General features: G+C 42.3%; 3 protein-coding genes across 4 annotated transcripts in view; 1 reads left to right on the top strand and 2 right to left on the bottom strand.

Moving 5' to 3' along the window:
• The window catches only part of lrch2 (leucine-rich repeats and calponin homology (CH) domain containing 2), a 29,963-nt gene extending 27,031 nt beyond the window's left edge, over positions 1 to 2,932 (bottom strand). The window contains exon 1 of the mRNA XM_041951664.1: positions 2,692 to 2,932. Within this exon, the coding sequence (XP_041807598.1) occupies positions 2,692 to 2,932 (241 nt within the window). The remainder of the gene's footprint in view (positions 1 to 2,691) is intronic.
• A 1,598-nt stretch (positions 2,933 to 4,530) lies between these two features.
• Positions 4,531 to 14,520, top strand: zgc:163098 (uncharacterized protein LOC100037380 homolog). 2 transcript variants are annotated; one of them, XM_041951782.1, is made up of 24 exons: positions 4,531 to 4,655; positions 5,693 to 5,777; positions 5,998 to 6,109; positions 6,673 to 6,782; positions 6,964 to 7,031; positions 7,118 to 7,251; positions 7,326 to 7,390; positions 7,466 to 7,631; positions 7,744 to 7,943; positions 8,586 to 8,629; positions 9,900 to 10,004; positions 10,087 to 10,153; positions 10,347 to 10,516; positions 10,612 to 10,774; positions 10,878 to 10,957; positions 11,045 to 11,132; positions 11,219 to 11,347; positions 11,465 to 11,654; positions 11,917 to 11,997; positions 12,083 to 12,146; positions 12,269 to 12,419; positions 12,755 to 12,865; positions 13,814 to 13,992; positions 14,088 to 14,520. In XM_041951782.1, the coding sequence occupies exons 2-24, from the start codon at positions 5,700 to 5,702 to the stop codon at positions 14,206 to 14,208; spliced, it is 2,676 nt and encodes an 891-aa protein (XP_041807716.1). In that variant the 5' UTR covers positions 4,531 to 4,655; positions 5,693 to 5,699; the 3' UTR covers positions 14,209 to 14,520. The 2 variants fall into 2 exon arrangements, with proteins under 2 accessions (XP_041807716.1, XP_041807715.1); XM_041951781.1 differs by lacking the exon at positions 4,531 to 4,655 and adding an exon at positions 4,762 to 4,936.
• A 129-nt stretch (positions 14,521 to 14,649) lies between these two features.
• wdr44 (WD repeat domain 44) lies at positions 14,650 to 24,112 on the bottom strand. The gene is made up of 20 exons (XM_041951783.1): positions 23,613 to 24,112; positions 22,635 to 22,668; positions 21,482 to 21,553; positions 20,473 to 21,082; positions 19,975 to 20,123; positions 19,781 to 19,876; positions 19,512 to 19,648; positions 18,868 to 18,951; positions 18,676 to 18,782; positions 17,954 to 18,105; positions 17,733 to 17,871; positions 17,561 to 17,622; positions 17,300 to 17,416; positions 17,060 to 17,182; positions 16,770 to 16,961; positions 16,539 to 16,640; positions 16,307 to 16,422; positions 15,937 to 16,064; positions 15,693 to 15,827; positions 14,650 to 15,604 (listed from the first exon to the last, which is right to left on the bottom strand). Exons 1-20 carry the CDS (start codon positions 23,687 to 23,689, stop codon positions 15,516 to 15,518), a joined length of 2,721 nt encoding a protein of 906 aa, XP_041807717.1. The 5' UTR covers positions 23,690 to 24,112; the 3' UTR covers positions 14,650 to 15,515.
• Positions 24,113 to 25,626: the final 1,514 nt, after the last annotated feature.

The following is a 25,626-nucleotide window of genomic DNA, read 5'->3' as shown; positions in this document are numbered from 1 at the left end:
GGCCAGGTTGATGCTCTGCTCCCCAACCCCTCTCCAAGGTCAGGGCAGCAGCTCAGAGCTCTCGCACTTTCCCATGGGAAAACAAACTGACTGAAGACAAACTGCCAGCAGCGCACTGCAAACAGACACCCCTGTGTGAGCAGGCCCCACTCTTTCTCTGTTGACACACACCAGAGCCTTCTGCTGCTCATTTGTCAGATGGAGGCCACTTTTTTTCTCTATAAAAACCCCATTTTAACTTCCTAAAGCAGCAAAGGGATGAAACACCCAATTAATGATGAGGTGCCATGCTGTTGCTTCAATGAAGCGTCCAAATCTAAATATTTCCACAGCTTTATATTAGTACAAGTGCAAAGACACATGCTATCATTTCTTGTACTTCGAGGTGCATCTAAAAATAAAGTCTGGTTTTAATTATCAGATCGGCTTTTTAATTCTGAATGAGCTGCCGCCTTCCACGGCGCAGCCGATGTGAAGCACGCGCTACGAGGTGCTGATCCCTCTTTGCACATTCGAGAGTGCGACTTCCCTCTGGCACACCTTTTACTAGAGACAAAATGAAGATGTGAAAAAAAAAAGTGTCACAATCTGCTGCCTGGATTAGTCACCGTGTGAGCAGGAGATCAAATGTTTGACAGAAATGTATACACTCATGTCTCTTTTGATCATTATCAGTGTTATACTGCATAACGTGCGCTTGTGACAGCAGCAGCAGATATTTCAAAACCCTATATGCACCAGTCTTGATAAATTTGGACAGTGTTGCTCACGCAGAGACAAGCTGATCATCATCACGCTATATTACGGGAGCATTAGCAGCCCAGCAGTCCAGAAATAGTAGACACTAACTTCCTGTCGTGTCTGCCTTACTGCTGACAGGCAGCTTGTGCATGATGTTCAGGGTTCTTCACACCATTCAGGCACACACAATTTCAGATGACATCACTGTGTCACACCATATAGGTATGAAACTTGATGGTTATAACAGCATCTACGTTTTCTTACCTACAGGATTGAATTCTAGAAGAATGCATGACATAATCATATGTGAAATTATAATAAATTGTTCGTTCAACCAGAAAAACTTCAGTTTCCATTCCTTTAAGGGTGTCTGTAACTGATAATAATAATTTTCTAATACCTTGATATTTTCTCAGACCTTCATTTTGCTGGGAAAATCTCATACTGTTGCAACCCTAATCCCCAACTACAATACTGGTTCATTTCTGATTTGGGATCCATTGCAAGCCCTGAGGAGGAGAAAGACACAGAAAAGCAGCAATCTGCATTCATGTTCAAAATATCCGGTTAATGTTAAACAAATCCACCCATCTAGAGGCTGGAGCCAAGTTAATCAGTGTCTATGATGAACATATCACGAGCTGCTACAATAATTTTTACTTCTCTTTTGATTGCAGCTTTTAAAAAGGTTAGGGTTTTGTAAAAAAAAAAGGAAAAACAAGGCTGTCTGGGTTTGAATAGGAACCAATATCTTTGAGCAGAAAATCGAAATCCCTCGGGGTGAGGGCCCTCCAACAAGGGCTCTTGCCATGAGCTGCACATGACAGAGCAACGCCATATGGTATGTGGACATCTCAGAGGAGGAAACTATACCAATGAGAGATCCAACACAATCTACACGTCCGAGATAATGACAGAGGATGCATGATCATGCTGAATGTTATTCATTCGTGCATTTCTATAGGAAGTCACAACCACAAATATTCTCCTACGCAGCGCTCCCTCTAACCACATCTTATGGCTTGTGTAGTCCATCACAGGGTCCTTCCTGTGTGCCAGACGAGCCCTTTCCTGAGCCACCATCTCTAATACAAATGAGTATGTATGACCTGACCCTGTTACACCAGCCTGCAGACAACGTGAGTCTCATACTGACCTACTGACTGACTTGACTATCTGAGCACACTATTCTAATCACCTCTTGCAGACATCCAATAAAAACACAAGAGCAAAAGGACAAATAAATATCTCTCAGCTTATAGATGAAACCGAAAGCAGACCTCCTCTGTGACAGATTATGAGCCGTATGGGCATATGCGCCCAGGCAGGCAGGGGAGGGGGGGGGGGGTGAGGCTGCAAGTACACTGCATCTTTTGTCTGGTTTTACCGAAAATGGGAAAAAAAAGAAAGAAAAAAGAAGCATGTACGTGCATCACATGCTCACCACAAATGATACATTCGTGCATGTATATTTCTATGTATAGCCTCTGGGCTTCATTCATATTCTGCTCCAGCAGCCCGGTGCCAAATCAACCGCAGCTCGGCGTGCAAACCACTGCACAGCGCCTGAGTTGGGTGCGCCTGCCGTCTCATTCATGTGTCTCAAGGGGGGCTGCCGAAAGCTGCTGGCGTCGACCAAAACAACCACACAGCAGCAGCCGAGCCCCTTGTGTGCTAAACGGTATGATATATGAGCAAGGGTGGACAGTAACTACACCCAGGATGTACAGGATGTGTGGATTAGCAGAACCCAGCTCCGTGGACGGCATACCCCTTTAAATATTGTCACCTAATGCGCGTCTGTCCAGAGGAAAAATCGGCCACAAAATTCGAGCACAATGCGGCCACGCTGCGCTCCGGAGCGCACATCCGAGAGCGCATTTTTTACATGAGGCACAGGGGGACTGACTCTCGTGGTTTCCCACAGTCCGCGCACGCACAGTAACCCACCTGCTTGTGTCGTATCGGTCAGATCGTAGCTCATCCCGGGGTACTCCCTCAGCTTCCTACCGCTCAGGTTCAGTATCCCCGAGCACACGGCATCCTCCAGAGCCCGGTCCAGGCTGCGGGCCGTGTGGTGCTGCTGCTGGTGCTGGTACTGGCTGACGCCCGGGCTCCAGTGAGGTCCGCTGGAGTAGTGATGGCTTTGTAGAGCCGTGACAGCTCCCACACCTCCCTGACTGGACGCCATTTTCGTAAAAAGAAATTCTTACAATAATAACAGCGCACAGCGGCAGTTTCTCCGCCCATGCGCACACGGCGTACATACCCGGGACGGACGCTAGGGGATGGGCTTCGGAGGTGGTGCTGCTGCTGGTGATGGTGACGGTGAGCAGGGTATGGGGGCCATTTTAGGCTTTTACCCTTCCTCCACCTGCTAATACCAAACTCCTAGCAGGGCCCCTACAGGGATCTGTGCAGCAGACAGGGGGTCAGGGGCCCCTCATGCAATCCAGCATTTAGATTGATTCCTGGAGGGCAGCGGCTGGTTCTTGACAAATGATGCTTTATCACTATGATAAAAACAGATAAGCACCCACATACAGAGTCATTACTGGCCTCCTATTGCTCTCTGTATCAAATATGGTTTATCATCTACTGGTTACTGGCAGTCCTGGTCAGGAAACAGCTACTGGCAGACTAATATTTTAATGTTTTCACTGTAAGCAATAACTCTATCACTGTGAGATGGACCCAAGCTGCCTGTGTGCCAGTTTCTCTGTGTTTTTTATAGCCAGAGCTTTCTGACTTATGGGACATAATGGGGCATAATTGTGCAATGATGCAACATGGCCATCATCATTGGACATTTTGAGTAAACCATACACACAAACAGTAACTGTATTTGAGATGTGATCTTGTGCATGCATGCTGCTCCTCATATATACATATTTTCTTCTCTTGAAAATATTTGGATCTTAGATATCTGTTTTTCTGGTATTTTACATGTGCACTCTTTATAGTTGCACTCTTTTCTGCTTTGTACTGTAACTGCTGCACAACAATTTCCATCTGGATCAATAAAGTTCCAACCTATCTTATCTCATGGGAACAAATATAAGCTACAGTGTACACTTTTGCTCACTAATTTTTCAATTCTCCGTATCAAAGTATTCCACCACTGCAAATCTTAGACTGAAGAAGATGTTGAAAAATTCAATAAAAAATATTTCACAGCTTTAAAATCATCATTTGTGAAGGGCAACAATGTATTTAGTGACTGTATGTCATGGATACAAGGAAGAAATTATACTCTCGCCTACACCTTATTGTCTACTAAGCCAAACAATGAGACATGTGAGATTCATGCAAACTAATAAATGTGTTCTGGTTAATATTTTGTTGTATGATGTTGTGTTTTGGGGGCTTTTTGTTTCTTCCATCTGTCAAATGATTTGTGAGGAGGGTCATTTGAGGAACATGGACAGGCTTACTCACTTTACTCCACCATGAATGAAGTATGCAAGATATTAAGAGTGCAATGACCAGGGACCTGCCCAGGTGTTTCTCTTAACCACAACACCTGTTTAAACCTCAAACTTCAGGAGAAGGTCGCATTCAGGCTGTTGCATTTGAGGAACCCCCCTGCAATAACAGACCGCAGCACACAAGGGAAAATAAGGAAGGAGCTGTCTATAAACTGCAGCATTAAGCTCAAAGAACAAACAATTTGACCTCAACTGCGAACGTCCAGTTTCCAGGAGAATGAGTGAAAGTCTCCTTCATGAATATGCAGCAGCGGCGGCGGCAGCACACAGACACGCTCATTATTTATTATCGAGCGGACCGAGCAGCCCGAGCAGGCAGCCTCTCTGCGCAGCCTGGCGGATCTCTCGCCTCCTGACAGCATGTTGTGATAGAAATCAGTTGTCGTCGCAACCAAAAAAAATGGTGAAGCAATAGCATGACACGCTGTAAGTCACGGCTTTAGCGGGGGGTGAAACTGTGTGCATGCAGTGCGGTTTAAGCAGCCTCCTCCTGCGCGGTCTGTCGGTGTCAGAGGAGAATATGAGCCCGGTTTGTTAGCTAGCTGACAGAACTGTGTTCACCGTGTAGCGTTCAGATTTAGCAGATGCTAGCGAGCTGAAAGGGGTTTTCCCCCCCTCTGCGTCTGTGTGTGGTTTGGGATTATCGGCATGATGGACGGACAGATAGCAGCTGGATTCAGCGTTAGTCGCGTAAAGGTTAAGGCTGGGTTAGTTTACCATCTCACTTGAGTCCTGGCTAGGCTAAACATTGATGCTAGCTAACGTTAGCAAAGTGTAACGATAGCTCCCGTTTGGTCCGGGCCTTTTCAACACCGTTTGTGCAACAAATGGACCAAAAACAACACGAGCGTCGGCTGCCCCTGCAAGCAGAGGGCATCCAGGATATTTACTGAATGGCATTATCAAGTTCAAACAGCCACATTATGTAACATTGGTGTAATGTCTGCTTGGTTGCAGCTAACTTATTGCTGACACTGTGTTGCAGTTTGCAGTGTGTGGGACACTCAGTATGAACAGTGCTGGATTTTGGTTTGTGTGCAAATGTGCAAAAGTTTTTGTTTTGGCAGCACCTTGTTTGCTTCCCTCACACACCGCCTGCATGTGTTATGTGAGCTGAAAGGAGTGCCATAAATAAGACAAATGCAGTGCAATGTTTGAACAGAAAACACAGATTTAGGCTGCTTTTGCCCTCCAGTGCACGTCTGCTGTGGGCCCTGCCCTGTCCCCCTCTGAACCAGGGAGGTGTCTGACTACTTATTGTTCTCCACTGACCCTGGAAGGGATGCACAGTTTGTACTTAAAAGGATGTCAGACTTTTTTTTTTTTAAGTTAAGGATACATTTTACAGGACTAGACTAGGCAAAATAATAGGGGATTTCTGCCATAGATCGAACAGAGATGTCACCGTCATTCAGTCATGTGGCAGTAACCTTTCCATCTTTATTCTGTGTGTTTATTCGCAGTTTGAGTATGGCAGACAGAAAGGGAAAGCCTGTCATTCCAGTCAAAACACTCACAAAGAAAGAACAAGAAGAGCTCAAGAAAAAGGTAAGGAGGTGTTTAAACACTGGAGGTGATTCAGTGCTTTTAGGATTTATATAAAGCTGCATTAATAGTATGAGGATACGTGTTTTTTCCTATAACAATGTGCATGAAATGAATGCATGTTAGTAATCACCAGTCTTAACCTTTTGAATCTGATCAGCAGTAAATGAAGAGAAGGGGTGAAATACATGCATACTGCACGTGTTTCTGTGTGACTTTCTAGGAGGAGGAAAAAGCAGCAGAGGTTTTTGAAGAGTTCTTGGCGTCATTTGAGACCAGTGAGAAAAGCGGAGTGAAAACTTTTGTCCGTGGGGGAATTGTGAATGCAACTAAAGGTCAGCAGCCGGGACTTTCAATCCAGCATTATGAGAGGACGCAGCTACAGAATATTGCAGTTCTGCTCCTCTTGTTTCTGATGAATCATGAGTTGTCTGTTCCAGTCGTGTTAAAGTGAATTACCTGGACATCTTACAAGAACTGAGAATAATGAATAAAGAATATCAGGCTGACTAAGCAGGGAAACAGGGCCCACACCTTTTGAATGCTTTAATAAAACTCATCCACTCTGGGGATCCATAATCAGCAGTCCATTATCGCTTTAATTAAAGAAATAATGCTTGTCAATTACTGAGCAGTTCTCCAACTTAGCGTTACGCATAAAGACGGCCTTTAATTTAAATGTTAACTGCAAACACAGCAGCAAGGCCGAGACTCATCAAATTCATAGCAGTTGTTCTTGAAGCCGCGGCCGGTCTGCCCTGCCTCATTCCACAGGAAGCTGTTCAGATATCCTGCTGACCGACAAAAGAACAGTGGGGAGAACAGAGCCTCGTCCTGTTTTTACAGACCTGAATTACTCTTACCTAATGCATTCAGGCTGCTTTTTTTTTTATTGCAGAGGAGGAAGCAGCAGAGGTCAAGAAGAGTAAGCTGTATCGACCAGCTACGAAGTTTGTCCCCGTGTCCCAGCATGTCTCACCGCTATCATCTGCTGAAAGCAAAAAGTCTGTAAGTTTGCGCTCTGATGGTTGCGCTCTCTCAGTGGCATAATCACTAAATTCAGTATGAATGCTAATTTACTCCTTACGCTCACCTTTAAATGTTGCTCATGATCTCTCACTTAAGTCATTATAATATGTCTATATCAAATCGTAATAATAACCACAACGGCTGCCTGTTTGATTCACAGACGTTTAAAAAAAAGGTAGAAGAAAAGAAGAAGAGTAATCTCGAACTCTTCAAAGAAGAGCTTAAGCTGTAAGTCTTTTTGCCTGATTCATTTCAATCCGTTGACGTCTTTGTGGCAAACGTGAGCCTTTTTTCACTGTTGGAAAAAAATGCAGGATACAAGAAGAGCGCGAGGAAAGACATAAAAGGAAGAAAAATGACCCTGGTGGAGGAGGAAAGGGAGGAGGTGAAGGAGGGGGAGGAGGAGGAGGATATGGAGATCTGGACATACCATTGTCAGGACGATCAAGTAAGAGTCCCTCTTCAAAATAGGTGTTTTTATTAGTTGAAAGTTGCTAACCTCACCCCTGTTGTCCCCGACAGCATTATATGATGACCTAACAGTGCCAGTCACCACCAACCTGTACATTAGCTGCATTAGCCCAAAGGTAACGGAGCACACTGACTCTGATTGGCTGAGTACGGCGTAGGTGTACATTTCTCATCCTCTCTTCATTTTTCAGATGAATGAGGAGATGCTCTGCAAAGAGTTCGGTAAGTATGGTCCCCTGGCCAGCGTGAAGATCATGTGGCCCCGAACAGACGAGGAGCGCTGCAGGACCTCCAACAGGGCCTTTGTGGCTTTCATGACACGGAAAGATGCGGAGAGAGCCTTGGCTGCACTTGATGGTACAGTTGACTGTTAACAACAGCTGCTTTATCCAATAATCATCCCCCCATTGTTCTTACTGTATGGTCACTGAGACTGGCTGTGATAGAGGGATTATGTTTTGTGCTGTAGGTAAAGTGATTATGGGGTTTGAAATGAAGCTGGGATGGGGTAAACCAGCTCGTATTCCACCTCAGCCTCTCTACACACCGGTGGGGGTGAGGGCCACACCGCCACCCCCATCCGGTCTGCCTTTCAATGCGCAGCCAAGGGATCGCTTCCGGAATGACTTCACCAAGCCGCTGGGCATTTCCAAAGGGGATCTTGAGAAGGTAAAATTGTCTCTGTTCTCTGGGGTGTCTGCATGAGCATTATTTCTCTGTAATGTGGAGTTGGACGAGGCACTGCAGGCTCATATTTACGTGACAGGTGTAGAACAAGAACAGGAATTACAGTGTGCACACATTTCTGCCACTCTTTAGAAAATTGCACACGCTGAAAATGTGTCTTTTATATCCACTTAAATTAAAATGCAGTCAATTCACACTGCAGCTGGCTCTGCAGCTGACTCAGAATAAATTCACGTATTAGCAGCAAAACTGTAATATGTCATGAATCATTGTAGTCGTTGTGCTATTACTGTGTTGCATGTTTGTTCATTTAATTGACCACCTTGTCCATGTAGTGACGTATTACAGAATACAGGGTTATGCCAATGCACAGTTTGCATACAAAATGTAAAAATAAACGTATAGCTTTCACTGTAAATCTTTGAAATTAGCGTAGCTTGTAGTATAGATGGTTTAGCATTTTTTAATAATTTACTGGAGCACTAGAGCTGTGTTACCCTCCCCCCATTTCACTGACTATGAATGCTATCGTCGTTTTCTATGCTGTATGTATCCTGCAGTGTTTCATCTGTACAAGTGCTCACTTTTTAATATTTTGACTATTTGATTTGACTTCACAAACAGAGTCTGTCCGAAGCGGTAGTCAAAGTGGTTATCCCAACCGAAAGGTACACACACTCTTCTTACTACGACTGACCAGCTGTTAGAGCACAAGTGTTATAGGACAGAGGCTGTGGTGCACTGTTCTTGTGTCCATATTGATTATGTTAGGCAGGAAGTTCCAGCCCTAGAAACTGTTCATGCATTTGACATATACAGCAGGACATGTTAACCCAAAAGTCTTGGGAGTGGTGCAACACTTACCATCGTTAGTGGACATTTTGACATCTGCAACAGAGAACTAAGGGCTCTTATTGGAGATGTCAAAGGTCTCCATGGCCTCAGACTGACATCCAGTGAATTTAACTTGTATTTTCTCTCTCTATTTTGCTCAGACACATAAGACAATCCATGTTGTTCCCATCATAATATTAATGTGTGTTATTGTGAGAAGTGATTTGCGGTAGAGTTTGTAAATGACTGCTAGAGCCATTGATGTATCATCTTTGAGCCCTGGGTTTCCAAAGGGTTTGGCTGAGACACTGCAGACAGATACAGCTAGAAGGCAGATAGATTTAATAGTTACCGTTAAGTCGGACGATGCCAGAAGTAGAGTCACGCTGGTGCCTTAACTCTAACTAGGTACTGCTTCAGGTTAAGGTAGTGAGGAGTATGGAAGACTGGACTGCAGTGGTAGATCTGACACAAAGTCGGGTGCACTGCCGGAGCAAACTGTGCCTGAAGCCCCAATCCGTAGTAACCACTGGACAGTATGTAGCTGCCTGCAGAAGTGTTGTCACCCTGATGCTGCCGTATTATGTGTTGGATATGTTTTATTGTCTGAAAGTATACATTCTGAGACCATTACATCTAAAGTAAACATCCTGCATCTGGTGGCCTTACAGCTGAATACCAACAATGTATGTATTTTGTAGATGAGCCCAATCTTTTTATTACAAAGTGGCTTAAGTTAAACTTTGGATTGGGGCTTTCAGTTCGTAATACCTACGTCAGTGTTCTTCAGTAGATAGTGTGATTTCTTTTACCCCTTTCATGGACCCAGTGACCCAGGAATATTAAAATATGCTGACACAGCGTCTGTCCCACAGTGACTATGCAGTTTTGTACAGTGGAATGTCCTATGGGCTGTCCCCTTGTTAAGTTCAACATTTTAAAATAGCGAATGCTCTGACATGAAATGACACTGTTGGTGGTCGGCCTGCAGTTTGCATGGGCCACGAGGTCAGTGTGAAGAAGTATTAGAGATCTCCTGCCGTAACTTGTGGATTGAGAGTTATGACGCAAACCCTGCTCTGATACACTCTTCTGTCCCCGCAGGAACCTTTTATTCCTCATTCACAGGATGATAGAGTTTGTGGTGCGTGAAGGCCATGTGTTTGAAGCTGTAATAATGAACAAGGAGAAAAACAATCCAGATTACAGGTGGGTATCGCTGGCCGTGTGTTGGTCTGGTAAGTGACCCTGCAGGGTGCAAGTTTAATCTGCTCATTCTTTATTGTCTCAGGTTCCTTTTTGACAACAAAAGCCAAGACCACGTGTACTATCGCTGGAAGCTGTTCTCCATCCTCCAGGTTTGTTTTTTACTGCAATGTATAATCAAAAGTTTATCTGGAAGAACTAAACACTGTTCTTTACTCATCATTCACTTGTTAATCTCATTTCATAGAAGACAGCTGAACATGCTGATTTGAATGCCTCAGTTCTTTCCAGATTGATGCTTTAACTCCATGAAAACATGTAACCTGGGCTTCATCCTCACCACAGGGAGAGTCCCCGACTGAGTGGAGGACCACAGATTTTCGTATGTTCCGGGGAGGCTCCATATGGAGACCCCCTGTTCTAAACAACTACTCTCAGAGAGGTGACGATCGGGCAAAGGCGGAGGAGGATGCACCACCTGAGGAGGAGGTGAAGAAAGGACAGCTCAGAGCTGAGTAAGTAGAGCCCAGGAGGCATAACGACATATATGTTTTTACCTTCAGATGCACTGAATGCAGACCTCGGTTATTCTTCTGTGAATACCCTTCAGGCACAGACAAAGGCTGGAGACATTGCTTAAAGAGCTCACTCCAGGCAGAGAAGATATTGCCAGTGCCATGCTGTTCTGTCTCCAGCGGGCGGATGCAGCAGAGGAAGTCGTAGGACACATCACCGAATCTTTTTCCTTGCTTCAGACGCCCCTTCAGAAGAAGGCCAGTTTTTTGGTTTTAAATCTCTATATAAAGTTACACAGAATGTCTGTCTAAAGTGTAGGTGATTTCACTCGCATCGTATTTTATTTTTTTATTCCCACAGATTGCAAGATTGTATCTTGTGTCAGACATCTTGCACAACTCATGTGCCAAAGTAGCTGGTGCATCATATTATCGTAAATAGTAAGAGACTTTTCCTCAGTTTCAGCTTCAACTCTTTCATCCTGTTTTATTTCATCTCCACCTGACAGCCTGACTATTTCTTCTCAGTTTTGAAACAAAGCTAACACAGATATTCGGAGACCTTAACGCAGCACATAAAAACATACAAGCCCGACTGCAGGCGGAGCAGTTTAAGGTAATCGAGTCTATCATTTGCCTCACACAGGGACATAAATTTACTAAAAATAGACCAATGAAAAAAAAACGCTTTCATCTCCACAGCAAAAAGTCATGAGTTGCTTCAGAGCATGGGAAGACTGGGCCATATACCCGGAGCCTTATCTAATCCACCTTCAAAACATCTTTCTGGGTTTCACCAAAGCAGTGGAGGAGCAGACAGAGACGACAGAGGTGAGCTGAATATTTACCTTCTCAATACGAAGTTTTTTTTTTTTCCTCAAATGGCATTTCAACAGCAACGTGATGAAAATGATCCAAACGGATGTTCACTTGTCTGTCTCTTCGTAGGAAGTACCCTTCGATCTAGATGGTGCGCCAATGGACAACACACCTATAGATGGGTTACCTTTGGAAAGAGCTCCTGTGGATGACCTCGACGGCTGCCCCATGGGCTGGGACCCTCTGGATGGAGTCGCTGTTGACGACATAGACGGTGTTCCTTTAGGAGTCGCCATCGATGACATTGATGGAATGCCCCGTGAGTCGAAATCTTAACACCAGAAGTCCACAGTTTATCTGTTTATCTGCCCAACTCGGATGTTTTCATTCAGTACACTGACCCACCATCTCATGGGCTGTCGTCAGCTGGGCTTACACTCTGATCTCCATGGAAACAGGGCATGCAAATATAGAATTTTCCTAAAGTGATCATCAACACCACTAAATAGCAAACCATATGTAATAATTACAAACCATAATCCTGGTGTGACATTTACCCAGCTGTCTCTTTTGTTCTGTAGTGGATGAGAGCAACGTTTCTCTGTCCAGAGTGCCTTTGTCTAAGTGGGAGAAGACAGGTGATACTGGGACATTTTCTCAAGGTAACACAGGTCAAGTTGAACTCAGTTGAACTGTGTATCAGTGCTAACCCTGTGCTGCTGCTCATCGTTCTGCTTTCTCCCTAAGCCAAGACTGAGTCAAAGTGGGACACAGTGCTGGAGCAAGAAAGTGAAGGCGAAGTGAATGTAAGGTAAGGCCTCTGTGGTTGGTATCAGGGCATCATCTGTGTACATTTGCGTAAAGCGTGCACAGGATACATAGACAGTCAAACGGTTTGGAGATTTATTGTTGTCCTCTCCCTCTTGGCGACAGCGTCAACTCACAGGATGGAGACGAGGACTCAGAGAGTGACAGTAGCGACGACTCCTGTGGTTCGTCCAGATACAACAGCGCAGACTTCCAGAGCTCCCTCAAAAGTTTTCAAATGTCTGAGACCAAAAGGAAAAAGTTGAGAGAGCTGGAGGCGAGTGCATTTCTTTTTTTAAATGGTTAGGTCTGCTAAAAACAATGTGGTTCAACCCATCCACTTTCAAAAGTCATGCCTGCCTCAGTATCCTGTTTAAGAAATATACCTTATATAATCAGGTGGGGACGATACTACTGAAATGTAGTTTTCTTGGTTTTCTTGTGATTTTTATTTATGACCAGTTCTTGAACGGAACAGTTCGAGCCACAGCTTTTAGCATATTCTAATACCCTTACATTGCTGTCCCCTTATTGTGGCATCTGCAACTATTTGAAAATATGTCAAATTGTAGTTAATAAATATGCAGAACTGATTAGATTTGTCTGACACAGGTAAAGGTTATGAGGCTCCAAGATGAATTGGAATCTGGCAAGAGGCCGAGGAAGTCTGGAATGAGCATCCAACAACAAGTGGAGCACTACAGGAACAAACTGCTACAGAAGGTGGGCTCCTGCATTGTTTTATTTGTGTAGCTTTTATTTCATATTCCATGTTTAATTATAACCCTGAATAAATAGGAGGTGTCCTTATTATCACAGCACTTAATTAAACACAGTATTTATTCCACAGTGTAAGGGGGGGTCCCTAAAGCAAGAAAAAGCAACCGTCACTGATGTACTGTGTAATACAAATATTTCTTTAATCACGAACAGTATAGGGCAAAATTTACAAAAGTGCTTTTTATTAGTACATTAAAATTAGACTATGAAATTAGTCAATTTGCACGCAAAAAAACAGTGTTACTGATGCAAAGCTCTCAAAACCAGAAACAGCCAATGTGCAGCTGCAGAGTCACAGTTTCAAGATCTGCAGATTAGTCCAATGTGCATCTACAGGGAGGGAAAACCTAGTTATCTTCCAGCTGCTTTGTGTGTGTCTTGTTTGTACTTTGTAAGTTAAACACTAAAGTAAGAGCAGAGTTTACACTGCTCCAAGCGTTATCATTTGTTCTTTCCTCATTGTTGGATTGGAGAACATCATCCAAAGGAACAACTAGTCAGGACGGAGTGCCAATATACTCTATAATGGTATGCTCCATTTTTGACACAGTAATATTTTGGCCCCACACAGAGAAAATAATATATTTAAAAAAAACAAAAACTATTTTCTTGAATTGTAGGTGTCAACATTGATATGTATACATCTGCAGGTCTGAAATGCAACTATTATTTTTGCTTTACTGGTGGTGGAACAGTTGAGCAGGTGTTGAATTGATGACATTAATCAAACAGCTCCCCCTTTTGGAGAACCTGCAGGCTTGTTAAACTTGAATGAGTGGGTTTGTGAGATACACGTTACACATGATACCATGTGGCGTTCGCATCTTACCAGGCAAAGACATAGTAGCCTACATCTTACTTCATTGAGATGTTTTACCCTGTCTACTATAGGAGTTTGAAAAAGACGAAGAAAAGAATGAGACACCGACATCGAAATCTAAAGACAAGTCAAAGGATGACAGAAGGGACAAAGAAAGGAGCAAAAGAAGTGAAGACGGGGACAGAAGGCGACGGTGGAGCAGAGATCCTGATGACCAGAACCGAAAATCGAGGAGCATCTCTCCCTTAAAGCAAGTGCTATGAGGTGTTTTTGTACCAATACTTTCCTTCTGATTGTTATTCTCGAAAAGTCAGTCTGTAATCATTTGTTCTGCCCATTTACCAGGACACGGTCTCCCAAATGGTCCAAACGTTCCCGATCACCATCACCTGAGCGGAAGTCAGGGAAGTCCAGGTCACGGTCACCACACCGCTCCCACAAGAAGAGAAAGAAGAGCAAACACTGACTCTCAACTCTGGACCTTGTCATCCATTAGCCTGATGGTGTCCACGGGTTACACACACACACACACACACACACACACACACACACACACACACACACACAGCACTCCTGCAGTGTTCTTTAGACAGACTGACATGTCTGTGCTCTTGGTCCCAAATTACAATATCCATGCAAGATTCAGCACTCTTTTGTATGATGAAGTTTCAACACTGTAACTAATTATATATATTTTTGTTTTAATGTTTGTTTTTAAAATGATAACCAGAAATGTTGCTGCAAAGTTCTGACACTAAATAAATCCCTGTTGGCGATGTATGTGTGTGCATGTGTGTGGAGGACATGATTGGAAGGGCCAGGTATCAAAATATTTTACTGTTACTCTACTTAATGGATGGCATTTATTTATTTTTTTCAAGGTAAAAAAGGTTATCAACAAGCATTCTTCAAGTTTGTGGGGATTTTTATTGAGGACATTAATAGAGCATCATTTGGTTCTGTTTACAAAAGCAGTATGTGATGTTACACACTAAATTTACAGTACTATTATATTAAATGAAATGTGCTTTCATTGAACAAAACAATTTATCAAAAGTACTTAAGAGCCAGAATTGTTTCTGAAAAAATTTAAGATACCCAGCCCTAATCATTAGTAACCGTCTACAGATTACCTGCACCCTGGATTTGCTTTCATCCACTGAAATGTTTGATATCTTTTAGAGGAAAGCTTGAGAAGTTGAATTTAGAAAAGCGATCTAGATTTTGTAGGCACAAATAATTTGTAAGTAACATTTCAAACCACCTTGCTTTCAAGACAAATGGTTACAAATTGTTCTCTTGACACATTAAAATCTGTGACTGAGATTGGGACAGTGTCTTGCACTTCTTAGGGACTTCACCAAATTTTTTGGAAATCTGGGAGAAACTAAGGTGCCCGTACAGTTACAAATACCCTTCAAGCTAAGCTCAGTCTTGACCATACAGCCGTAAATTTACACATACATATCTGAACACACACACTCGGCATTTCCAGCCCTTTACCTCTTAATGCCAAACCATTCACAGTTGCTTGGTATTAAAGATAAAAAATAGAAATGTGTCAGGGAATCACACCTTGTTCTTTTTGTACAGTTCTTCCACCCATTCCCTCATCTTCCATTTTAGGGTCCCTGTTCTCCCGAAAAAGCTACAGATGGCTCTTTGTCTCAGAGCATTGGCCATTAGGTAGTAGGGTGATGTTAGATGGCCCGACGGGCTGTCCTTCATCCAACAGACAGGCTGAATGTGAGGAGCTGACAACTTCTGAAGTGCTCAGTACTTTTTTACATTGATGAAAACCTTGATGGCTCCAGTGAAGTCGGCAGAGAGTAGAACCTCTGTGTGATCTGTCTTTAGGGCTCCTGCGGAAGGACAACACTACTTCTTAGCACTGAAATGACAACCTTGATGTTTTAAAATCTGTCCTTGAATGAATGTGAGTAAACATACCTGAGGGTATTGTTTCAGAGTCTGTGGAGTCCAGACTCTTACACTCTGCTTCTGGTTTCTCTGCTCCAGTTTCTTGTGGAACAATAAGGCCGGGGTGGGGTGCAAAAATCGCTGACGTGACCACTGCATTGTGTGCTGAGAGATACATAACGCTTTACTGTTAGTTCAATCAAGGGGGATCAAATTAATTTGACAGGTAATTAAATTAAAATGATGTCCGTCATTCAACACACAGCACAGCTACCTTTAATTCCTTCCCAGAAGTCATTGCGGTCCCGTCGTACAGATGTGAATTTGCTCAGGTCATGGTAAGTGCTCCAGATATACACGTACTTATCCTCTGAGCCACTGACTATGAAGGAGTAGTCATGACTGTAGGGAGACCATCCCACAATAGGTCAGTTTGCAGTCAGGTGCATTGCAACATACAAAAGGTCAGTGTTCAAAAGAGCCCTGTCCCATGTTCAGAAGCGGACAAAAAAACTCTTAATGAGAAGCAGAGTTTGGAGGCAAAATTAAACTGCAGTCCATGGAGAGGGATCTGTTACTCAGTTGTTACTAAAAATACTTCAAAATGCTCAAGTCAAAACTAAATGAAAGGGAACCATCCTCACCTGAAGCTCGCCTTGATCTGGCTGCTGCTGTTAACATAACCTTTGTATTTCATGGATAAAGACAAGTCCCTCAGGTCATAAAGGCGAATGCGGGAATCATTTGAGGTTACCAAAATCTGTTGGTGGTGGGGAAAGAGAGAGAAAGAGAGAATTCTGTTAAGTCTAACTGCCTCATTATAGGCACATCAAACATGCTGTAAATGCTGTTTTCGAAGTGGAGATCAGATGCTACCTTATTCTCTCCAGGTAGAGGTTCAATGCCGGTGATTTTGCGGCCAACTTTGTTCCTGCCTCTGGTGGACCTCACGTGAATCTGAGTGTGGTACTTCAGACGCTATTGAATGCACAAAGAGAAAAATACATTTAGTTAAGCCTCAAATTCATTTTGTTTTGTTTGTTCATTTTGAAAATAAGGACAGAATGAAACCATGTATTAACAGATAAAAGTGTCTCAGCTGGGTACCTCTGTGTCATAGAAGATGCATCGGCCATCGTAGGTGCCGATGACAGCATACTTCCCATTTTGGCAGAAGTTAGCTGCAGTGATGAGGCGCGTTTGGCCGTCTACCTCGTTCCACAGCGCCACCTTCTTGTCTGGAATGTTCCAGAGCCGTAGCTTTCCATCCAGAGAGCCACTCAAAAAGTATCTGTCATCCTGGGAAACAAGAAGCAAGTGTTACTATAAATACAGTCTGCTGGCCAAAATGAATAGATGTGTGATTTGTGCTGAGAGGTGAAGGTGACTCAACTTACTCTGGGATGGAAAGCAATGGCTGTGACGAAATCAATGTGCTGAAAGCAGCAGAGACACTCTCTCCTGGATATGTGCCATAACCTGACTGTTTTATCCATGGAGGAGGAGAGTAGGAAAAAGTTCTAGATCGACAAAAAATGAAAAAGTAAGAGGAGTGATAAAACCAGCACTGAGTCAAATGTGTGCATAGGATGGATGTAAGAATAAAGAAAGGATATAAGAAAAGAGTAGAACATCACCTTTGACCAGGACAAGTCCAACAGATCAGCCGTATGACCTTTATACTTGCAGAATGGGACTTGACGGAAAGGGGCATTCCTATCTTCTGTCTCTGGGTCCTCTGGAACACAACTTGCCTAGAAGGACAAGAGTACAATCTTACAAAAACATGGAGTCTAAAGACTGTAAAATATACAACACTGCAATACTTGCACTATTACCAAAACAGCAACAAACTACTTCCTGTAATATATTATAAAAAAGGTGTAAATTTCACTCACCCCAGGATCATCAGATTTAGAGGAGCATAAACTTTCCTGAGAGGGAGATGGTGAAACTCGACCTGGAGAAGCCACCGCAAAAAGAATGTTACTGCAGCCGAGCCAAGTTGAGCATCTAAATTAAAACAATCAATCATACGACAAAAAAAATGTGAGATGCTGACATGGTTACCTTCAGTGTTGTACTTTAATCTCATGTTATTAAAGTAGTCAAAGGCAGTCTTCAACACCCAGATGCGGACCACATTATCTTGGCCTGCAGTTGCCAGCAACCTCCCGCAGTGAGAGAACTTCATCGTCCAAACAGCCCCCTGAGGAAAAGACAAAGATGCTGTAATTCAAACATTTCTTGGTTCTCTTAAATGTTAAGAAGACAAACTAAGATCCTCTTACCATGTGCTCTCCACTCAGGTCCTGCACAACCTTAATCTGATCAAAGTCAAATGGACCCTTGAAGCTGTGTGCTGCCTTGAACTTGGCAGGCCTGGTGTAAGGCATGCCCTCATCGTCACTTGACGACGGATCGTCCTGATCTGTATGGAACACTGAGCCCGACCAAAACAAAAAGCATGACTGACACTATCAAAACATTTGCAGCGGCAGCAGAAGCATCATTATTTCATAAATATAATAAATACATCCAGATATATGCACGAGACAAAAGTTCACTAAGCACGGGAACATAAATGATTATGCCTTATTAGTGTAACATTTGTTGAAGTTACACATTTGTGGGTTTTGATTATTCAGCAGTGCATTCATTTGACTGCTGTCATTTACGGTTCTGACAGTGAGAAGCTATTTGTCCTGTAATGGCCTCAGCGCCCACATCCATTTACAGATGGCAATCTCCTGCCTGCACTTATGTGTGCTTTGCATCTTGTTGTACTTTCACTTATCAAAAGAACCTAACCACACTATCAGGAAAATTACCTTGCAATGCTTTTTAAGTAGTTCTAAGAACAGCATGAAATATAAAAACTCTGCAATGTACTGTAATATTTAGCACAAAACAGAATATTATCAATTTAGGCACCTTTTCCAAACAGTTACATTTGATGTGTTTTCACAAAATCTAACTATCTGCACAAACGCTTCAGATTACAATGTTTTACCTTCATCACGCACACTCTTCACTTTGTTGACTGCCTTCTCTCCATACTCCTCAGCGAGATGCTTGGCTTTTTTCACAGACTTGCCCAGGAATTTCTTGAACTGAGTTCTGATGAGAAATAAAGGCACAACAAATTATTATATTCTATATTTGATCAGGCGAGAAAAGGCTACAAGAGGTCACTAATCCTTACGTTTTCTGTTTCAGTTTTCCACCATCTGTGTCAGCCAGTGGCGCCTGAGACTTGTCATCATCATCTGACTGTGCTGCATCATTCCTGATGAGAAAATAAAACAGATCAACTTCCTCTAGAAAATGTACCATTTGTTTTTATGGGATAATGCTTTTTAAAAAAGCTTTTCACAGTGGGAAAATGTTGCAAATGTCCATTGCAAAAAGAAAAGAACATTGCCAGTACTGGCAATGCTGCCCACAGCGACAAGCCAATTCTCTTGTCAGAAGCTTGAGTCGATGGTCAAGTGTCTGGATTCAGTGTATTCTTTCTGCCTTTGACTTTTTGTCTGTACACTATATTGTAATCTTGGAAAAAACACCACTTGCCACTCTCCTTGTCTCCAAAATGTCTGTTGTTTCACTAATTTGAAATGGATGACCAACTGTTGCTTTTGTCTCTCCTTTTCGCTGCTGAAGTGTGAACAACACAGTCAGTGAATGTTTATTCAATCATCACTACAATTTACAGCTGTTTTCTTGTGTAGATTACCTTTGTTTTCATTGTTCCAGTCAGAATTGGTGTTATAGGGCCGTGTTGAGAATGATTAATGTATGATAAACAAATTTTCTGCAGCTTATACAGAAAAATCATTTTCTGCTTACGTAATGTACTCCTTGGTCCTCCTCATAATGTGCAGGGTGAGGGGGTTGATCCCTGCAGGAAGTTTCTCCTCTGCTTGGATTAGAGGGATCTCTTCCCCAGTGTCCAGATTCTTGATCATCACACTGGCCAGGATTTCCTGTTTTAAGGTAACACACAAGTATACATGTGGTGCATAAAAGGTTGGTGGAAGGAATGTGCAAGACGTTGGGTTATGGCTTAGATTCAAGTTGAATGAAGGCAATAAAAACAAACAAAGAGGGAATCTTACTTCATCTGTCAGTTCTCTACCAGAGTTGGAACGTGGACGCTGAGGGCCTGGAGTTTGTCCTCCACTCTGAGAAGAGGCCTGTTCATCCTCATTTTCCTAAAAAAAAAACAAAGCAAGCAATGGTGCAACAGATAAGCAAACTCATCCTCTGGATAAGGGACCAAAAGGAGGTTCAGGTCTGCAGCCTCACTGACCTGTGCTGTCACCACCTTGTCCCCACTGGTGGCACTGGCCAGATCAAGGGAATGCTGCAGCTCTTTGGTAAGACTCCTCACTGTGCTGCTAGGGGACAACAGGCCAGAAGGCTCCAGAGCTTCGCCGCTGACTGGACCGACCGCAGACACTGGACAATCACACAACAGAACATGTTATCTGAAAAACTGGTCAACTCTTTTTGACCAGCAACTCTGCTTTGCATTATGCGTGCAGTGGTTTGCCATTGTAGCTGATTAAGGATAATAGTGAGGTGCTAAATCCTCAAATACAGAGGAGGGGATGCTATTTTTGTCCTTATATCTACTAGTTCATTGTCAAAGCAGCTATAAATGAAAGGTTGTCATTTACAAGGGATGAAAAAAGCTATTACTCTAAAGGCTTTACTTGTCAAACGCATTGAGTTGAGTAAAACATTGCAAAACATACTTTGAGCTAATGCAACACTTAAGTCAATAACTGTGCATAGTCTTCTCTACCTTCCAGTCCACTCAGCCTCAGACATTCCTGAGACTTCTTGGAAGGCAGACTTTGCCAAGACGGTGGAGGTGGTCTTGGTGGAGGACCTCCACTGGGAGGGGGTGGACGTGAGGGAGGAGGCTTCTTGGTGCTGGCTACGATGTCTGGTTCCACTGTGAATTGCCGTGGGGGTTTCATAGGCCCAGAGGAGTCTGAGTCAGCCTGCCCGTCTGTGAAGGGGACCTGGTCTAAGATATCTGCCGGTCTCTGCTCCTGCTCCCCTTCTGCACCCACAGCTGCCCCATCAGGATGATTCTGTCCTACAGTGCTGGTGATGTCTGGGGGCTGAACACCATCTTTTGATCCAACTGATGGTCCTGGGAAATCTGTGGGTTCAGGGGCAGGTATAGAGCACGCTCCGTTCATTGCTGCATGTTCCTGTTGTTCTTCTGGCCTCTCCGCAAGCTGAGGTTCACGAGCTGGCGCTGCTAACTCCACAGGAACTTCCTGAGCATTATTATCTTCCTGTGGCTCCGGTTCTGCTCTTACATCAACATTTAGCTGATCTAACAGCTGAGCCACCTCACCAACACTTCCCTTTTGACTCTCCTCAATTATGCTATCAATGATCTAAGAGGAACAGAAAATAGTAGTTAGCGAATTTAAAATACAACAACTGTGATGCAAGTTCCTATATCCCACTCACCTCCAGTGAAATACATTACTGTCTGAACACTTCTTTCTTTCTTGTCACAACAGTTAACACAAAACAGACAGTCGCAGATAGAGTGATATCCACATTAATAAAGGATGCACTGCAGGATATGCAATTACCAAAACCATATTATCAAAGAGATTGGCTCAATTTGACATCTGTGACATCCACTACAACTTCCACTTTTCTAACTAGCTCTTGAAATCTGAGAATACGATGAAACCCCAATATTTTCATAAAAAGATTTTCTCTTCCATTTTAATAGAGTTATCTTATGTGGGACATGGTGTGTGCAATAATGGAGCAAAACCTACCAGTAGGGAATCATCTTGCTGAGTCTCCGATGCGGCCACTTCTTGTGCAGCATTTACCGATCTCTGTGGAAGCTGTTCAGAAAACAATTACAAAAAAAAGTTGTTGGTTTTTTTTACCTACAACAGATACACATGGGAAATATGCCAGCCTTGATTTACAGCAAGGATAATCAAGCACATCCAGACTGAGGGAAACCTATTTGTTGAGTACTGGTACCTACCTAAAGAAATACATGATTAATGAGCACATTTCTTCCACAGTTACTCCATCCAGCTAACTCTTAATTGGCCTTTTCCATTTGATGCAGACTGCTTGCTATTTTTGCTACAAAAGTCAATGTTTTCAGTAAACTTTATTGATTTAGGGTACAGAGCTACAGCTGGTTTGTGAGCAAAGTTCACCTCTGGGTCAATACCAAGATCAGATCAGTATTGTATTGTAGTAGCTCTCATTTGTAATCTCGTGAGCAAGCATAATTTACATTTTAAGTTGTAACTGTCTCCATGGGAAGGGTAGGCAGAGCAACAATGCCAGATGATTAATTTCCATTTCATTTACCTTTTCCTAGCTGTCAGGAACAAGGAACGCGAAAAACACAGTAGGACACAGGAATCACGGCAAAGGGGTTGAATATTTGTAGTAACTGACTCATTACTTAACAGGCTGTGTTATTGTTGCCACACAGGGTAGTAATATATTACCTTGGAGTCACTTAAGGTAGGTGCAATGTCAAGGAGAACTACTACAAACACTACAATCACCTCTTGATTGTTAAAACTTCATGTTGGAACAGTGTATTGTTTTAGCAAGGCTCAGATCATGTTACCATCATTAAAGTCCAATTCTGACAAATTCTCTCTTTTTTTACTAGCAAGCAGTACTAAACAAACAGACAGTCATTCTGCTAAATAACAATGACAATCAGATGAAATCTGGCAAAAAAAATAGATGTAACAAACTACCTCAATAGTTTCAATAAAGGGTTCAAAAGGTCACCAATATGATAAAATTCAATTGAACGCCAACTTTATTAGTTACCTCCACTTAATTTTCAACCCTTGCTACCATTAAACAATGTTAGAATAATCATTCTAACAGCGACGCAGCAGATACTGCCTTGTTTCAACATTGGCTCGGTTTAGACAAACATACCTGAGGTGAAGGAATGACAAACTTTGCAGGTGACCTAAAAAACACAAAGGCATACAGTTCAAAAATGCAATGAAAATTAGCAATGCCTAAAATGCAACATCCAACAACAACAAAAATGGAATCTGAAAGCAACAGTGTTGTTACTTTATCTATCCCCTCAAGCAGTTCAATCAATGTGTGAATTATGTCTCTCTGTTAACCCAAAATGAAATACAGATTTTCAAACCTCTTCCATCATTACACAAAAGTTTCTGATATGATTGCTGAGGAGCAGGTAACATACAATGATGGTCTTTGATTCTGGGGTGTGCTGAATGTTGGTTAGTAAATATGACTTGTTCAATTCAAGAAAAAGCAACCAGATACAGTGAAATGTCTAGAAATGTAGTTTCTAAAAACCTCAAATAACGAACAACAAATTTTTATCATGCATGTGAAAAAAAAACCGAAAATAGAGTTCAAGAGGCAGAGTAACAGCCGGTGTAATTTACTTATATCCATCATAAAGTGGTAGCATTTTCTACTAGTACTTAGAAAACAATGCAATGTTTCCGGATTAATCATCATTTAGATGCTGTGTCCGACAGCCAAAACTCTAAGATCCAACAATGACAGCCAGTCGTCTTTTCATCTTTTCGGCGTTACAACCGTGCATTTGATCTCAGGATTAACATCATGTGACTTGTGTGTCGGGGTAGACTCTCCCCTCTTCAAACAGCTGGACAAACACCAAACAGCTGTTGAACTCAAGTACTATATGACAACATACAACGTTTTTCTGTCGTTTAAATACAATCCCGTCTCGAGACAAGCACCTCAATTAACGGTGTCAGTAAAAATGAGCTTTCTGCTAATTTAACGTTAGCTGCCATTATTAAGTAATTAACTTCTGGCACATGAAATAAAATAAGCAGAAAAGCATGTGGTATTATTTACTCTTGTGTTGTAATGTAATATTGTCAAAATGTGTGTCCTTACACTTTTGGAGATGGAGTAAAATTAACGTCCTCGGGAGCATCATAGAATTCCTCGGTGTCACTTGTATCTGACGCCATGCTAACATGAATTTAGCTAACTAGCTCGTCAAAGTTTAGTCGCCAGGCAGCTGTCTAAAAGCCTAACCTGTGGATGGAAGTGTCACACACATGCGCTTATCTCTCTATATACTGCCTGCTCGAGATTTATCGTATAATTTACAAGACTTGGGCCAGGCGTCGTCAAACAACCACTTTCCTGTCCAACGTCACGTCATAACGTTACAGTAGGCTAGCTAAATGCTAGGCTAACAAATGTAATTTGTTCCTACGACTGACCAACGCCTAATGCTAACTAGCTTTCTACCGCTCTGTCTCGTTCACAGCATAATATCTGCCATGACAGCAGAAACCAAAAAGCGCGTTTAAGAATAACATACACTTGGCCAACTGTGAGGCTAACGGAGGCAGTGCACCGCGTCATAAACAAACCAGTAACACAAAAAATACATCTTAACGAGGTGAGTCAAAGGGCGGGGCACAGGCGCTATTCTTCTTCTACTTCATGTTATGACAGTTAGGGCTGATGACAATATATTACTGCCCTCTACAGGACTCATTGAAGAACAGCATACAAGAGAATGGAAAATCCAGGGATGGCTTACATGTAACAAGGATGCTGAGTCGGGGGTATTACCAGGAAGATTTTCGTTACATCCAAAGAATACAACAGCATCTTAGAAGAGCTGGCAAAACATCAGTGAAGGAAAAGCTAATCATTCAAATCAGTGCAGACTAGAGCCTCACTGATACAATTTTTTTTGAGGAAGATAGTGATATAAGTATTTAAGAACTGTATGAAATCCAATTACAATATATGAGCTGATAACATTTTTTCAACATGAACACATAACATAAACAAACACTTTTGACAAGAATGACTTTTCATATCTTTCATATTAAGTCTATCCTCTTCTTAAACCCCTTGCATACTTACTACCACATAGCTTTATTCTGTCTGCTCCTTGTACCCTTGTAACCCGAGAGCCAATCACAGTGATGATCGAAACAATTTCAAAAAATTGAAAATGATGCATAAATAACTGATTATGAAATGTAATTACATGGTACTGTACATCAACCAGCTGTTTCTTTAACTGCCAGTGCTACTCATGAGGTGAGAAGTGGTTGGGAATTCATATTAACAGCTGAAGGTCCCATTCATTCGCACATGATAAAGTCAGGCATCTAGAACTGTACATCAGCCAACAGTTCAGCAAAATTACCATTGAATTTGATCTGTTTAAAAGCATTCTTTGTTCCAGATCACTGCATCTCTTGATTAATGAAGAGCCTGCAATTTAACTGACGATTTGAGAGGACAAAAAAAGGTGGAGATGGAAGAGGGGTAATTATGAAAAGCACCTCAGTGCATTTTAATGAATGCATACATAAGCTTGTTTTGGCCATATTGTAATTGAAGACTGTAGCTGCATTAATGCCATCAAGCATGGATTGGATATTAATTGCAAAAATAATCACTGTCATGCTTCAAGTTATCAACATTTAATTATCCAAACATCTTATTTTTGCAAACTCAGCCCAAAACTCACAGTGTGTTGGCATTATAGTGTCTTGATCTATCTTTTCTTCGTGATTTGAAAAGTAAAGCTACAAATAACAACAATATACGTTATATTATTTAATGGGTGTCAATGGTATAAGGGTTTTAATCTTCATCATGAAACAACATTTAAACAGAAATATCAGGCATTACAAAATAAAAGCTTCGTCATAATGTGTCCAACCACATTTCACCTGTGACAATATGATTGCAATTGCAATATCTTTACATGAACATTTAATCATTCATTGAAGCTATTTATCTTATTTTAGATTATGGGTTTTGTTTGTGCAACATTTGCACACTTCTGCTTTTGTGAAAAATATCATATCCCTTATGCTTCAATGGCACTGTGTGCACTGCCTACAGCAATTACAGAAATAAGCGATATTCC

The sequence above is a fragment of the Chelmon rostratus genome, chromosome 14 (genome assembly GCF_017976325.1).
Source record: "Chelmon rostratus isolate fCheRos1 chromosome 14, fCheRos1.pri, whole genome shotgun sequence".
Lineage (NCBI taxonomy): Eukaryota > Metazoa > Chordata > Actinopteri > Chaetodontiformes > Chaetodontidae > Chelmon > Chelmon rostratus.
The sequence above is the reverse complement of the archived record's forward strand: the minus strand, read 5'-3'. Positions and strand labels throughout refer to the sequence as shown.

Bases quoted from the DNA above. Each gene is read 5' to 3' on its own strand.
- zgc:163098 (XM_041951781.1), top strand. From the start codon at position 4,878: ATGATGGACGGACAGATAGCAGCTGGATTCAGCGTTAGTCGCGTAAAG. The intron at 6,110-6,672 runs GTCAGCAGCCGG...TTTTTATTGCAG, and splicing joins AATTGTGAATGCAACTAAAG to AGGAGGAAGCAGCAGAGGTC. The intron at 7,944-8,585 runs GTAAAATTGTCT...CTTCACAAACAG, and splicing joins CCAAAGGGGATCTTGAGAAG to AGTCTGTCCGAAGCGGTAGT.
- wdr44 (XM_041951783.1), bottom strand. From the start codon at position 23,689: ATGGCGTCAGATACAAGTGACACCGAGGAATTCTATGATGCTCCCGAG. The intron at 18,783-18,867 runs GTAAGGATTAGT...ATTTCTCATCAG, and splicing joins GGAAAACTGAAACAGAAAAC to AACTCAGTTCAAGAAATTCC. The intron at 17,417-17,560 runs GTGAGTGAAATT...TTGTCCTTCTAG, and splicing joins CTAAATCTGATGATCCTGGG to GCAAGTTGTGTTCCAGAGGA.